Here is a 15914-nt window from a genome sequence, read left to right on the forward strand (position 1 = left end):
CAATCTAAGTTGCTATAGTGCATTAAATTCTGGCATTTTCTAGCAATGCATAGCATTTGCCACATGGTTATATTCAGCTGAACACTGGTGGAATGATTACTAGATGATGATGTTTTGTCCTCCAAGTTTCCATCCACTATATTTGTAATTGTATTTCGTTTTTTGTAATTAGTTTGTGTACGTTTGTGTTTGTGAAATTTTCAGGAGTTAAAACTGTGTGGCTTACTGCCTTTAACTGATACTCTAGCTACTGGCTAGACAAAGACACAATAAGAATTAAAACGTGGCTAAATCTATTTTACCATGGCATGTGCATGCACACACACGCGCGTGTGCATACATACATGCACACACTCATGCATGCATGCATGTACACACACACACACACACACACACACACACACACACACACACACACACACACACACACACTTACTCTTCTCAGACAGACTCTTCAGGTCTTCACCAATACAATACTGACACCGCCAGGTTCAGACTGAAACATAAAATGAAGGAAACAGTTGACACTGCAACAACATTTCATGAGCTTCCCGCTTGTCCAGGAAGCCCAATATCAAACTGTGTAGGTGTGGTTGATTTGCTAAGCACTACAGCCAATGGTAGCTTACTTGGCATTCCACTCCCTGCAAAGATATGTCTTGATGAGTTCACTAGTCTTGTAAAACCATTCCCAGAATGTGAAGCCTCGGCTTTGCAAGTGCTCCTGGAATAATAATTAAGGCACATAAAAATTACTTTAATTAACCCTTAAAGCCACATTAAACTTTTGAGGAATATGTGTTTACCTAATATGATAACTTGGCCTGTCTATATAACTCCATTAGCCTAAAACCAGATGTTTATCTAAGGGAAGCACTGTAACAAACAGAGGATAAATTACTTGTTATGAAATGATGACTAGTTTTATTGCAATACCACATTCCACACTTCATCCACCATCTTAATTAAGGTTAGAGTCATGTGAGCTGTATATGGCCTTACTTGCCATTGATGAATGGCAAGTCAGCCAACGAGTGAATGGGACCAACTGGCAATGAGTTATGGATCATTTTGTAAAGGGTTTGCATACTTACAAACTGACAGTACCATGGTATGTTTTGGTCCTTGTACTTTCATTGTAGGGTAAATCCCTACGTAACATTTAAGTCTTATTAAAGTAAACTGACATTGATTGCATAATTCAAAAATTACAGTGCTTTGTTTACAACCTTGTGTAGCGACTGATATATCGACCTATGTGGCATTAAGGTAGCCTTCTTTGTTGTCATGCCACTGTAACATGTGTGCTAGCTACATTAGTAACACTACTTAGTGACCACCTTATTATAACAAGTAGATCTCAAACATAACCAAGGTGTACTTCATGTGGCTACTACCGTATACTCAGAAATCTTCGATGTATATCTATTTCACTGTTATGTACTTTGTCAGGATTTTCACGTTTTAAACTTCATGGATGTCTCTTAGCCAGGACTTCTTTGCATTTAAATCTCACGCCATTGGATCTGGAAAGAAAAAACCATCATGAAATATGTGCAATAACAAAAGATTATAATCATGTGAGTCAACATGTGGCCACAAACAGAACTACATATGGAAACATTGTGGGAATGGCAAGGAAGACAAAAAATAAGGAAAACAAAAGGTAGACAACACAAAACAGACAAAAGAAGCAAAAACAAAATGAAATTATAAACTACAATATTAAGTACTTCATCACTGATCCACTTTACAATCCCTTGCCAGAAGCTGAAATACTGGCAGAGGCAGCATCATTGATAAATGACTTCAATATGCTCAGCTCAGGGTGAACAAAATATACTAAATTTAGCAGATTTTTGACCCAGCACTGTTATCTTAACCGTTTCATAGTAATTGGCGACATTAAGGTGGTCAAATTTAGCCAGCAACTGCACCATACTTTACACAAGCTATGCATGGATGTCACTTCAATTACCACATGATTACAAATTTACAATGACCTGCACAGGTAAATAACACGTTGATGATACACTGAAGACTGTGTAACTGAAATAATGAAAATGCTCTCCGTCATGATTTGTTTAGTGCTGCAACCCAGAAAACTTAACAAATGCACAAACACAGCACACAAGTAAACAACTTGATACAATTATTAAAAAGGTACCAATTTATTTTTTTACATTTTTCACTTGCAGTAATCCATAGAAAAAGTGGCAGATAAATATGCCACTCATGCAAACTGCCCATAAACTTAGGTTCTTGGGCGGTTCAGGACTCGATGCTTTACTTGACATTGCCCTGGGACAGTGTTGTCGAATTTCACAAGATGTTGTGAATGGTGTGCATAAATTAAAACTGTCTCAGACCACTCCTCCTCCTCCCCCCCCCCCATCCCTCCACACACACACACACACACATACACACACGCACGCACGCACACACACAAAAGAAAAATGCGGTCTAGCTACACAACACTATAATCTCACATGGCGTCACATACATACATTTATATTTTGCTAACTTCATAGGTTTAAAGGAGTAAATTATGCTGGTCATATGATTTCACATCTCTCAAGGTTTTGTGAACAAGAATTGAAAGGATATTTCTCACAATTTGGTACTGACTTGGGATGTGTCCCATTTCCAAAGTGGTTTCCAGATTTAGTAGTAAGTTATAGGTGAAGGATTTTATGGATATACTATGAACTATCTTTAAGGTTGGTTCCCATATTATGAATTTATGGCTAGTCAGGTATTGATAAATATAGTTATCCAAATACAGTGCATGGAACCCCATTAACAGGCACTCCGTGTAATGGATACCTCCTAATTACGGACCCTATAATATGGTCCCTAATGCACTCTCAATGCCCACAGTACAATAGACACCTCTTTAGGCCAGGAAAAGTAGATTGCTAGTTTCTCATCAGCCACTTCCCAATTTTACTGGTGGGTGGTCATTAATAATGAAGGAAGTACCCAAAATTATACTTTATGCTTACACTTTACCACCTTTCTGAAGCAGGAAGAAATGTTTTCCATAGTTGAAAATGATCGGTTAGTTTGTCCAAACATTTTATTATTAAAGCACGTGATCAATTATAGCAGTAATAAATTTAGATGCAGCTAGGGTGGAAGATATGAGAAACTTTGCCTGGCCTTATAAACAGCTAACAGACAACCTATATGAATACCCCTAGAGTGGCGGATCTAGGATTTTTAAAAGGGGTTTTCTGAAATTTGGTATAGCTAAATAAGGCATCTGATAACAATTCTCCAGAAAATTTTGAGATTTTAGAAGCTCTGAGATCGGATTTTAGGCTATTTTTTGTTAGCAATTACAATAAATTCAATACTTTAAACTGTAAATAATTACTAAATACTATAGCTAACTATAGGGCAAATATGGTGACTACAAGCTGTGGCTTTGATTGCTCTATTAGAGTAGTTACTTGACTGCTCTATTAGAGTATCTCAATCGTTTTTAATGCAGTGGGAGATGAAAAATGAAGTGTTGCTGATGGTTTAATAGCTATAAATGGTGTTAAATGGTGCAACTGCATGCATGCTACTGGTATGTAGTTGTTTGCTATGACAAATTGTCAATACAACAATGTTTATGTAATGAGAATGCTACTAAGCTAAATTAAAAAGGGGGTTTCTGTCGAAACCCCAGAAACCCATCTGGATCCGCCACTGCCCTGCCATACTTAGATCTGGATTTTAACTGTTTAAGACAGCTGTATGGCTGATACAGGGAGTACAACTGCACAACTACAAATAATAGACACAATACATTGTAAAATTGTATGACAGCAGTTGTGTATGATTGTTCATACATATAGTAAGCTTACATGATTTACCTCTCTACGTAACGGTTCCGTGTTGCAGTTCCTTAAAGTCAACCCTCCTTACTACTTAAGATAATCAAGTAGACAGCACACGGTGAACCTCGCGGTGAACACAAGATCCGCACCAATTTAATTAGAATACTCATGTGCCTAAGAGTATAGAGCAGGGTAGAGGCGAGTATAGAGGACTGTTCGGGAACATTTACGAAGAGTTTCAAGCTGAGATTATAAATGAAATAGGTATGTGAAGAATCAGCTGTGTATACTATAGTAGCTGGCTAACTAACTAGCCAGTTGCTGTGTAAGCCATACATGTGTCTTGGTATTGGTTGTGACTGGTTAGCTACTCTTAAACCTCAACCTCCCTCCAAAGGACACCTCCGTATAAAGGACATGTACAAGGAGGCATGGTCCCCAAGTGTCTGTTATTTAGAGAACCAAATTCTCCAACTGAAATGAATTTAGCTTCATTAGTCTTTAAATTTCAAGTTACTGAGTCTACATTGTTATCAATACCAGCTACGTGGTAGTGGAGAAAGAAGTGGAACATAAAAGGAGGACAAAGGTAAGTGCACCATAGCTGCTGCTAATAGAACATTCATAATGGAACACAATTTTAAAGTCACCATATGAAGAAGTTTGCGGACATTTGCTATACTTTTGTCGATGGCAAAAATGCCAGCTGGAACAGGCATGTCCAATACATTTTGATTGAAAAACCATTAAAATTTTAAATTAATTATTGTGTATATACCGCTTACCTCAAGTCTGTTTAGCAACTTTCCAAATTTGATACGTGTAGAGCAACTCTCTGCGTGTACAATGATACCAAAAGAAGTCCAATTCACGGAAATTTAGGTGTGTCGAAATGGCCTAAACCGACTGGGTGTAGCAAATTTCCCTATACATTTTGTATTGGGTGTTTCAGGGGCATGCAACAAAAGGCGTAATAACCTGCGACACGTGATAAATACCTCAGATTCCGAACCAGATTTGGAAAAAGCAGTGAATAGCGATTAAGATGAGCTATAGCAGAAGGAAATCAGAGGAATTTTAAGCATGTCATTTTAAGGTTGAAAATCACTTACTTTTTCTATGGAGAATTGAATGGAGGATATTTGGAAGGGAATGCTGCGAGATATTTCTATGTCTTGACAGCCAGTAACCTTCACTACATTAGTGTTACAATGAAACAAAAGCACTGTGAACTAGTTCTGCATACCTCCTTCAGTGTGACAACCAGCAACTACACAACGTCTTGGCATAGCGTCTTCGCTTCTAATATCGTCAGGCGTTAAAGTGAACTTGAATTTAAACTAGATTTTGATAGTTATAGCTATACCGTTTTATGCAATACGCGTACCGGAACTCTTCTTGTGACGATTTATGATGTCACAAAATTACCAAACTTTATGGGTTAATATCTTGCAATATCAGCATAATTGAATTATTAAAATGGTGTTTTTGTGCATTGCTTGATACAAACAATACATCCATACAATAAAATCATACATGAATTTTCCATTTCAGTTGACCTTTAAGCCGAATTATGTCCGTTTCATGTAAAAACTTCTTCATATGTATTTTATTGTTTAATATCATTGTAAAATTATAGAATATTCTATTAGCAACAGCTACAGTGCACTTGCCTTTGTCCTCCTTTTATGTTCCACTTCTTTCTCCACTACCATGTAGTTGTTGATTTGTGTTAGAGTAGTTTTGACTGCTCTATTAGAATACATCTCACTGCTCTATGTTGATCTTTATAAAAAATTACCCTTTTAAGGAATCAATGAAAGTTTCCTATTACACTGTAGTTATACTGCCCTACTCTGTTCCCATTTGTTCTGTGTGTTTGTACTACCAAACTATGATAGTCTGTTGTTCCTGCTGCAAGCCTACAAGTTAAATATTCAGAAGGGGTTTCCTGAATTCCCTAAACATGCCCCTTGAAGTTGGCAAGAAGTTGTGAAGTTGTAAACATGTCGTGCTGTATGTATAACTTGTAGACAGAGGCGTAGCTAGCCAGACGGTGGTAGGGGGGCAGACATCCCCCACAAAACACTCGACATCGTTCATAACTGCACAAAAGGCTAATGACCCAATGATGGGCTAACCAACATACGGTGTTGTATTATTACAGCTTATGTAATTAGCTACATAACTACTTCATTACTGATTGCTACCAGTTATCACTTATCAATGGAAGTATTTTCGTCGATCATCATCGCACATGCCACAATCATCACACATGCCACAATCATCGCACGTGCCACAACTGTACTCCAACAAATTTGCCCGCAATCCAGTAGAACTATATTGTGAATATTTTAGTACAAATACAATGTTTCACAGTTACTTACGTCAGCCACAGTCTGCGCTGCAGTCCTAGCAGACTGGCATAGTATGACGAGCTCACTCACTTCAGCCGGCGAAATTCAAACGCCACGAAATCCCAATTCTACACCTTTCCTGTTAGCAGAATTTGTAAGCTTGTAACAGATCATCTGGCTGACTGACAAAGTGAAAAATTAAACTGGCATGCCACTACACTGTACGAAGATCCATACAGTGTGATTAACTCGGGAAAATAAAGTTGGTCCATTTAACACTTTATCACCTCATAGGTTTGTAGCATCATTGCATGTCACTTGTCACTTCTGAGTTGTGACTCTTGCGAAGTCACTTTGAGCAGGTCATCTGTCTTTTTAGGTTCGAAAAATGCACTATCATGTGAGTAGTGTTGGCTAAATATAGAATTGTGTTCATTCGGTGTCTATACGGGGGAACCCCTGGGGATTCGGACATACCTTATTTTTAGCGCATCGTTTTATCAAGAGTAAATAATGTTTTCATTATTTACTCTTGGTTTTATTTATGAATTGCTTGTAACGCGCAAGAAATCATCGTATTATTATCACGATTCACAAACGAGTTGAATGTTGTGTGCACTCGCGTAGTAGCACACAAACAGTATGTATGCTTGTTATGTATATTTTGTCTTAATCATTAAGACGTTTATTCTCCCTGGGATGCGTGTCAGTTACTGGAAAGCTTGTGACGGAAATTTAAAAAAACATCACTTAGTGATGGGGGGGGGGGGGGCAAATGCCCCACCCTGCCCCCCCTTGGCTACGCCACTGCTTGTAGACTGGAAACTCTAAAGGATATGTATTTGTTGAAGTTGCTGCTGAAATGATGGACAATTACCTGATGTTTGACAGTGTAAGGAATAGCACCACACACCAAATATTCTAATAAAGCATACAACTAGACCTCTGTGAGGGGGCGGTAGTGTAAGCATCTTTGTGCTTACTTTTATGTGCACAGCTTCTAGGGGCCATGCCCACTAAACTAACAGATTGTTTCTGGTGCATTCTCAGGTACCTGGGAATGACATACTGTTCCAGAAATTTTTGTATACTAATCTCTCTTAGGTTACTTCTTGTATATTCAGAGGTACTTGAGAATAAGATGCCGCTCCAGGAAAATTTTGCATTTTAGATTCTTGTAGATTGTTTTGATGTGTTCTCAGGTACCTGAGAATGTGATATGCTACTCCAGAAATTTTTGCATTTTAGACTTGTAAATGGCATTCTCATGTACCTGAGAAGGACATGCTGTTCCAGAAATTTTTTGGATTTTAGATTCTCATAGATTACTTCTAATGCATCCTGAGTCACTTTCATTTAAACTATTGCTTAAAATTTAACAAGGGGGAGGGCAAGTGCCCCTGTCCCCCTAAGATAGACACTGTAACAAGAGGCACCCAGACACTTAGAAAGTGACAAAACAGTGTAACGTACATTATTATGTTAAGTCCCTTAGTACTGTTGTATCATACAGTGCAGTCAGGGCCGCCCACAGGGAGGGGGGATTGGGGCATTTTACCTTGGGCCCCATCCTGAAAGGGCCCCCAGGAGGCTCCATCAAAGGCCCCTTGAATACCTGTTTAAAAGATTGATGTACTCTAATAGAGCAGTCAGGATCTAGATACTCTAATAGAGCAGTCACAGTATTCTTGAGAGGAGCAGTGTACCAAGTTATAATTAAGGAGATATGATTGGTGATAGGAAGCTATTGTCATTGTCAGCATGTAATGACCTTGTTTTTTTTTTTGTTGTTGTTTTTTTTTGGTCTTTGACTTACATTTAGGCTGAAGTTATGATTCAGAGTGGAACCCTTCCTTGCCCGTGAGCCCCTCTTTAACTCTTTGCCTGGGCCCCCTAATTTCTCTGGGCGGCCCTGAGTGCAGTATTACAGTATAGTAGGAATCTCGTGAGGGTTTGGGCTATCCAGACCAAAAATATTACCCAAAAGCCAGTCTCAGCTTTTCTTCATGCCAGCTTGGCAGTATTGATCATAATCAAGCCCGATCCAACCCCTTCCAACAAGTTGATAATTTTTTTTTTGCATTTTTATTGAACTCTGACTACCTGACTGATAGCATAACTGGACTATGCTTAAGGCTATGGACTTGATTTTTTTTATTGTCAGACGTTGCTTCAGCCTGAGACATGCCAACTCATCACAGCTTTAGTATGAGCATTATCTGTAATTTCTGCAGTCAGAGGATTAATTGCAGCTCTTCTTGTAACTGTTCTTTGTTTGTAATGCTGTACAACAAGTGGAACATAGCTGAAAATGATGCGTATGGCAATATGGTGTTTCAGTAGTTAGTATTGAGGTGATATTTCAGTTTCTTAATTATGTGTCTTGTGCCATTCTTTCCTTTTTGATACAATATACAACTGGGAGACATTTTCATAAATTCCTCCAAAGTTTATCACTTGGTTTCATGTGCGTGTGTGTGCATGCATCCGTTTGTGTATGTGTGTTGGTACTTTTGAAAATTGCTTCATCATCTGTTACATACTGGTGGACAGTGTATTGTCATTTTAAATAAAGGCTTACCAAAATAATAAAACTTTAGTTGTTTATACCACCTGTCTTTTACTGAAGCTGCTTTGTATGATTTGGTTGATTTCTACATTATATGCTAAGCAACATGCACCATTATGCCTAAAGCTGAATCCAGTTATGCAAAAAAACTGATAAGTGAATTTAACATTGGTTAATCACTGGTAAAGTTTCAGAGCACTATTTTCCTTCACTGTTATGTACTACCTTATTAGGTCATGTGTTCATGTTGTATTTGCTGTAGGCAAGTTTGTACCATCACACAAGGTACACCCACTAACATTCAAGGGATGGAGGAAACATCCTAGGAGGATAAACCGACTGAACTGGTCTTGTCTGCTACACAACCAGGTATGATGTGATCATGTTATTTATGCTGCAATGCTGCAAATTGGCCATACTTTCTTTATGTTATATACTTGGTCTATTTGTCCATACGTTTTTAAAACAGGTCCACCCGATAGTCAGTATGGTGAGGCTAAACTGCTTTCTTTCTTCGGCCTACTTTATTCCACGGACTGGACTGGACTCGCGGACTGAACTGGAAACAGCTTTTAAACAATAATCCAGGAATTATCCATCCCTTGCAACACTGGAGACACCACTATCGAGCTACAACTGTGCTGCTGCTGGCTCTTCCTTACAAGTCATGACACTAGCGCATGCACTAATTAATTAGAATACACTTACGATACATGTGTACTAGCAGTGATACAGCGTGATAGAGGCTATTCTTGTAGCGTAGATGTTTTCCTTTGTTGCTTTAGCACTAGTGTTACAGCTGTAGAGATGAGCCAGTAATTATTCTTAGCAGGTAGCTAGGTGGCACCACCAGGCAAGGTGATGGGGCTATGCAAATAATCTGGCTCATCATTACAACCCTAACACTAGTGTTAAGTACTGAAGCAACAAAGGAAAACGTGTACGCTACAACAATACCCTCTGTCACGCTTTATCACTGCGAGTACACGTGTATCATAATAATTGATTAGTGCATGCGCTAGTGTCATCTGACAAGGGGGTGTCACGTCGGCTCATGCTATAGATAGATCTGCGACCGCGGTCAAAAGCTTGACCGAGGAAAATTTCACTTTGACCTTTGACTTGCAGCATTTATTGTCTTTGACCTGTGACTTGAGCGTTTCTTGTCAAACTTTTGACCTCCACTTATTTCTCTTTTTTCTCATGTGCACCTGCGCTTGTAACCTAGTATAATATTTTCTTAGTGCGTGCTACCAGCAGCTAGGAGAGAAAAATCAATAAAATTTACAGTGAAATACCTGCTGGAGCTTTAAAACATCTTCTTGGAGATTCTTACTTCTTGTGAGTTACGTATAATTCCGTAAACTTGATATTAGCTACGTATAGTTTTCGATTGTGGGTTTCGAACCTTCCGTATCGTCTTGACCCTTGACCCACTGTAGGAGCTATTTTGTGGCCTTGACCATTGACTTAGAGTTTGACCGCAGTCGCAGATCGACCTACAGCAAGAGCCTGAGTGACACCCCCTTGATCTGCCTTGTAAGGAAGAGCAGTACCAGCAGTTATAGCTCGATAGTGGTGTCTCCAGTGTTGCAAGAGATGGATAATGCCTAGTCTCGTGTGCCCGACTCTTTTAAGAGTCGGGAGCACGAGATTAGATAATGCCTGGATTATTGTTTAAAGCTGTTTCCAGCTCAGTCCACGAGTCCAGTCCGTGTATGCGCTAGTGTCATGACTTGTAAGAAAGAACCAGCAGCAGCACAGTTGTAGCTCGATAGTGGTGTCTCCAGTGTTGCAAGAGATGGATAATTCCTGGATTATTGTTTAAAAGCTGTTTCCAGCTCAGTCCACGAGTCCAGTCCAGTCCATGGAATAAAGTAGGCCTCTTTCTTCATAATTGTGTCAGAAAAGGTAAAAGGTGAATAGACATCTGGCTTCATGAGTGTTCCAGCAAGAAGTGGAATTGTATCATAATTCCAGAAACCACACCCAGAGCTTATGATAAGAATTCTCTGTTGTCCTACCACAATGTCCTGGCAAACCAAAATTGGCCGGACAATTGTTCAAATTGACTGGACATGTGGAAGATGAATGCCCAATATGTCTACTGTAGCATAGCAAATTAACATTATAGTGGCAAGATGTCACATGCCTTACTGCAGCTGTTATGTAGTTGCTGTACACCAGAGGGTTGGCATTGGTACATTTATGGCCACTCCCTTGGGTTGTAAGAATGTATACTATCTCCTGGCAACCAAGTGACTGTTATTGTTGATAGCATGCCAGCTCAGCCCTTAGGCTCCTTCCTTGTGCTTTGATGGGACACTGTGTCTGGACAAATTGCAATATGGTCAGACATCTATGCAATTTGACCGGATTTTGTCCGGTGTCCGGACGTTATCATAAGCTCTGCACACCATTTATCAAATGGTCAGAAAGTAGATTTCTAAATGCTCCATAGCTGTGACATAGATCACGTATATAGTGATGTCAAATATCATGTTACTGTCAAATCATTTGGCCAGCCTGCAAACTGTGATACTGTCAGCAATGGAAAATTTGTGACTGCATACTGACTGTTGTATTAGAGAGTATTCATCTATGGCCACTACTTGTTAGTTTTCTATTTTTCATCAGAATTTCTACAAACCATTAGTGTGAGCAGAACTTTACTCATTTATGTATGGCAACTAGTCATAAGTTGCTCTATTAAAAATGTACTACATGTGTTATAAGAATTATCAGAACAGTTAAGGAGCTCTCCTCTTTCATGGTGTGATGAAAGCAACATGTTTGACTGCAAGAAATATACATTCATCTAATGATAGCAGTAATGACAAGAATATGGGCAGTGAAAAGTGCATGCGAGCGAATGTGAAAAACAGAAAATCAACAAAATTAATATGACTGGATTTATCAAAATCAACCCAGATATGGGCACAAGGGACTGAGATAACACCAATGTGAAGTTGCTAAACTATGTAATTAGTATGTATCAGGCTAAAAATTTGCACATCAAACTCACCTTGAACTTGTCGGGTCTCCTTTTGGTAGACTGTTTTCTGGTGGCCTGTATAGCCACACCAGATGTATGTACAGGCCTGTGAACACCAGGGAAGTGCTATAGAGGGTTCAAACACTCTGAGATCTAACACTATATAAAGCCACAACACCACAAAGTCATAACTACAAGAGTGGAACTTCTCATCATTAATGAACACTTTGAGACCAAATTGTAAAGCTTGTTTGATGTGTTAAACACATAATATGTTATGTATCACTTCTTCACAGGCGATGGTTAGAAACAAGGACAAATACCAGAGGGTGATAGGTGCTTTGATAAAGAAGGAAAGACGAAGAGACACAAACTAAAGGAGTTAGAAATTGATTTTCTTGGATATGTAAGTGATATAGGTCAAGTCTTAAATACACCATCCGTGCACTGCAATTCTTAAATGGTACATTTTGAAAGACCATTCTTAAAGAAATCAGTACTTTTGGCTTAACATATTTTAACAAACCCGATACTTGGGTTGCAACTTGAGATAAGCAGTCAACTATGGTACTCTAGTACAGTAGAGGTGTTCTATCTGTTACAGAGTGCTTCCACTAGAAATGTCAAAGCCTGCAAAAATTTTGTCTCCCTTAAATATATTACATATTAAAAGTGGCATGATGGGTTATAAAAATGTATGAGAGATAAGTTTCATTGTTCTCTATGTAGAAAGGTGTTCCAGCTCATGGATAGAAATGGATTTTGTTCATTGGGGGATGAAACTTAAACAACTACGTAGATTAGTTTATTAATGATGCCAAGAGTTTATAACTATGCAATAGATGATACAAAGTGATATACATAATTAATCATTTTTGTTTAGTGCAAGGCTTTATGGCTACCTATGGTACAATATTGCAGCACTTTTTCATGCTCTAAAATATGCTGTAGCTAAAACTTCCAAGTTTGTTCAAATAAAAAAAAATTGACCTCATGTACTGTATGGTGTATGTATTTTTCTCCCAACCAGTGGGATAGTATAGTAGTATATTATCCTACCATGTTTCATGTGTGTAGGCTGCAGTTCTGCCAAAGAAGTCAACCCGAATAAAGTTCAGTGTATCAGATGAAGATGACTAGACACATAATTTATTATGTAAATTCTATTTTTATAATATCCTATGTAAATGTGGAGGATTAACATGATATAACCGAGGGGGGGGGACTGCTCCGTCTCGCCCCAACACGTTTACAAATAGACGCCAATAATCAGCCACGCCCTCAAAGAAGGGAAAAGTCGTTTATCATGTGATCAGAAAGGATTTAGGATTTCCGTTAGAAAACGACATCGTTTCTTTGCTCGCGACCTGTTTTAGTATCTAAGGTAAACAGTACATGTGCACCGCTACTTTGCATTTATCCTCTTGTATCCTCCGACTATTCAGGTAGTCTAGTTCCCTCCGTACCGCATAGAAATGGCCGCAGAACGAATGAAGAAGGTAGCTGGTCACCTGAATTGTGCAGTGTGTTACGAAGTGTACCAGAAGCCCAAATATCTCCCTTGTTATCACTCCTACTGTGAAGGATGTATAGAAAAAGTACAGAGAGGTTGTAACATCATTTGCCCCGAGTGTAGAGAAACGAGTGTGGTGCCTGCAGGAGGTGTGAAGGAATTACCAAACAATTTCTTCATTAATCGTCTACTAGATGAGGTGGATTTGAAACGTAAAGTGGAGGGAGAAGAGGAAGCAAAGTGTGACAAGTGTGTGGAGGAGGGTCAAGCAGTAGTGTTGTGCGTCGATTGTGTTACATTCCTTTGCAGCTTCTGTTATGAAGTTCACAAGCGTATGAAGGAGTACCAAGATCACAATATATGTGAACTGGTTGAATTGCAGTCAAAGAAGAAACAGGTTGACGTCCGACCCAAAGCAAAATCCATGTTATGTCCCGACCATGATCTGGAGATGAATTTCTTCTGTGAGACATGTGACCAGCTTGTGTGTCACTACTGTATTACCATTGAGCACACTGGACATGTGCACAATTCTGTGAAAGTGATGGCAAAGAAACACAGGAAGGAACTTGAGAAGATGATTGAACCAGTTGAGGAAATGATCAACAAGTTGTCTACATCACGTGAGAAGGTGGTAGCTGCTGGGGAGAAGATTGGAGCACAGGCCAGTGGAGTTGATCAACAGATTGACTTGTATTATGATGAACTACATCAACGACTAGAACAACAAAGAGAAGAACTAAAGAACAAGTCACGAGAATTGTCAACTAAGAAGAGAAAAGCAATTTCAGTTCAGTTGGAAGAAATGGATTTCACTAAAGCACAAATGTTGAGTGTGAAGGGGCTGAATGATGCAGTGAAGAATGGATCAGACCAGGAAGCATTGTTCATGAAGAAACAAGTAGGTGATGATGTGAAGAAACTAACTAACTGTTATAGCAAGTTGAAGACTAAACCAGTCGAGTTAGCCACAATGGTGTTTGCTCCTATGAAAGAATACAAAAAGTCATTTCCACAGTTTGGCCGATTGTTTGAAGATGTTCCCATACCAAACAATTGTGAGGTCACAGATATTCCTACACGACCACTTGTTGGTAGCAAGATTGGCTTTACCATCATCACCAAGAATCATAACAATGATTGTTGTTCCAAGGGAGGTAGTCACATTATTGTACAGGCACAATCAAGCAGGGGAGGAGATGTTGTTCCAGTAGAAGTGAAGGATAACAATGATGGGAGCTACTCTGCATCTTTTGTAACTAAACAAGTTGGAGAAGTGAAGTTGTCAATTACCATTGAAGGGGATCATATTAAAGGAAGCTCCTACACTATTATGGTGTACCCAAATTACAAAACTATGAACAAACCCAAGAAGATAGTGAATGATGATGGGAAGATGGGCATGCCATGGGGTATTGCATTTGGTAAAAATGGAGTGTGGGCAGTAGCAGATTGCACTAATCATTGTGTATGCGTATTTGACAGTCAAGACAAGTTGATTAGAAAATTTGGTCAACATGGAACTGGCAATGGTCAACTGAATTGTCCAGAAGGGATAGCATTTGATGCCAATAACCACTTGTATGTGGCTGATTACTGTAACCACAGGGTGCAGAAGTTTGACATCAATGGTAGGTACTTGTTGCAGTTTGGACGTTATGGATCAAATAATGGTCAACTAAGCCGCCCAATAGGTGTCATAGTCCACAATGATAAAGTGTTTGTTGCTGATAGTGGCAATCGTCGTGTCTCAGTATTTCATCTTGATGGTCAGTTCATCCACACTATTGGATCAGGACAGTTGAAGTATCCCTATGATGTAACAGTCACTACTACAGATCAATTACTTGTTGCTGATTATAATAACAATTGCATCTCCAGGTTTACACTTGATGGTACATTTGTGGACAAGTTTGGTGATGGTCAACTGAAGGAACCAACTGCACTTACCACTGATCAGTTTGGCTTTATTCTTGTAACTGAATATAGTAACAATCGTGTATCAATCTTTGACCAAGATGGAGTGTTTGTACACAGTTTTGGGTCCAGTGGTTCTGCTGGTGGTCAATTCTCTAGACCTTATGGAATAGCTGTTAGTCCCAACAATGATGTGTATGTTACTGACCATGACAACAAAAGAGTTCAGATCTTTTGAAATAGACACACTTAGCTAGTTGTGTTGGATTTTACTCTGATAACATACAGGTAGTGTTAGTTTAGTTTTGTACACACACTCGTGTATGTATTAACATGTGTGATATTCTGCTATAATTATGTATATTGCAAAAAATATTTAATTGATGATATATTGGGACTTTAGAATTTATAATGTTGCTGATTGTGTGTGCACAATGGAAAAGAAATTATTCTGTGATTTTGTATTTCCAAAGAATATTTAAGTGAACATGTAAATTCTAATGTCTTGTGTGATTATAGAAGAGCCACTATGGGTTTCAGGGATTAACTGTGATAGTTACAAATGCAGCTATGACTCTAATCTGACCCCTCCCCTCCATTCTTCAGTTACCATAACCTCCGAGAGCCATAAAAGCTCAGCTTGATGTTAATTAGTGAGCATGTTGCAATTTAGATTATCAGTGTTACATCAAATTATAATTCTCCTTCAATGTCACTATAACTACATGACTCC

General features: G+C 38.9%; 1 protein-coding gene and 1 long non-coding RNA gene across 4 annotated transcripts; one reads left to right on the forward strand and one right to left on the reverse strand.

Moving 5' to 3' along the window:
- Positions 1-403: 403 nt before the first annotated feature.
- LOC136268439 (uncharacterized) lies at positions 404-3999 on the reverse strand. Of its 2 annotated transcripts, none has more exons than XR_010707003.1 (4): positions 3867-3999; positions 1341-1526; positions 630-724; positions 404-579 (listed from the first exon to the last, which is right to left on the reverse strand). It is a non-coding gene; the product is annotated as an uncharacterized lncRNA (long non-coding RNA). The 2 variants fall into 2 exon arrangements; XR_010707004.1 differs by having other exon boundaries at positions 414-496.
- On the forward strand, positions 3958-15666 carry LOC136268438 (tripartite motif-containing protein 2-like). Of its 2 annotated transcripts, none has more exons than XM_066063784.1 (5): positions 3958-4094; positions 9019-9125; positions 12048-12157; positions 12829-13135; positions 13197-15666. In XM_066063784.1, the coding sequence occupies exon 5, from the start codon at positions 13227-13229 to the stop codon at positions 15417-15419; it is 2193 nt and encodes a 730-aa protein (XP_065919856.1). In that variant the 5' UTR covers positions 3958-4094; positions 9019-9125; positions 12048-12157; positions 12829-13135; positions 13197-13226; the 3' UTR covers positions 15420-15666. The 2 variants fall into 2 exon arrangements, with proteins under 2 accessions (XP_065919856.1, XP_065919858.1); XM_066063786.1 differs by lacking the exon at positions 3958-4094 and adding an exon at positions 6964-7079.
- Positions 15667-15914: the final 248 nt, after the last annotated feature.

The sequence above is a fragment of the Dysidea avara genome, chromosome 10 (assembly GCF_963678975.1).
Source record: "Dysidea avara chromosome 10, odDysAvar1.4, whole genome shotgun sequence".
In the NCBI taxonomy this organism is placed as follows: Eukaryota; Metazoa; Porifera; class Demospongiae; order Dictyoceratida; family Dysideidae; genus Dysidea; species Dysidea avara.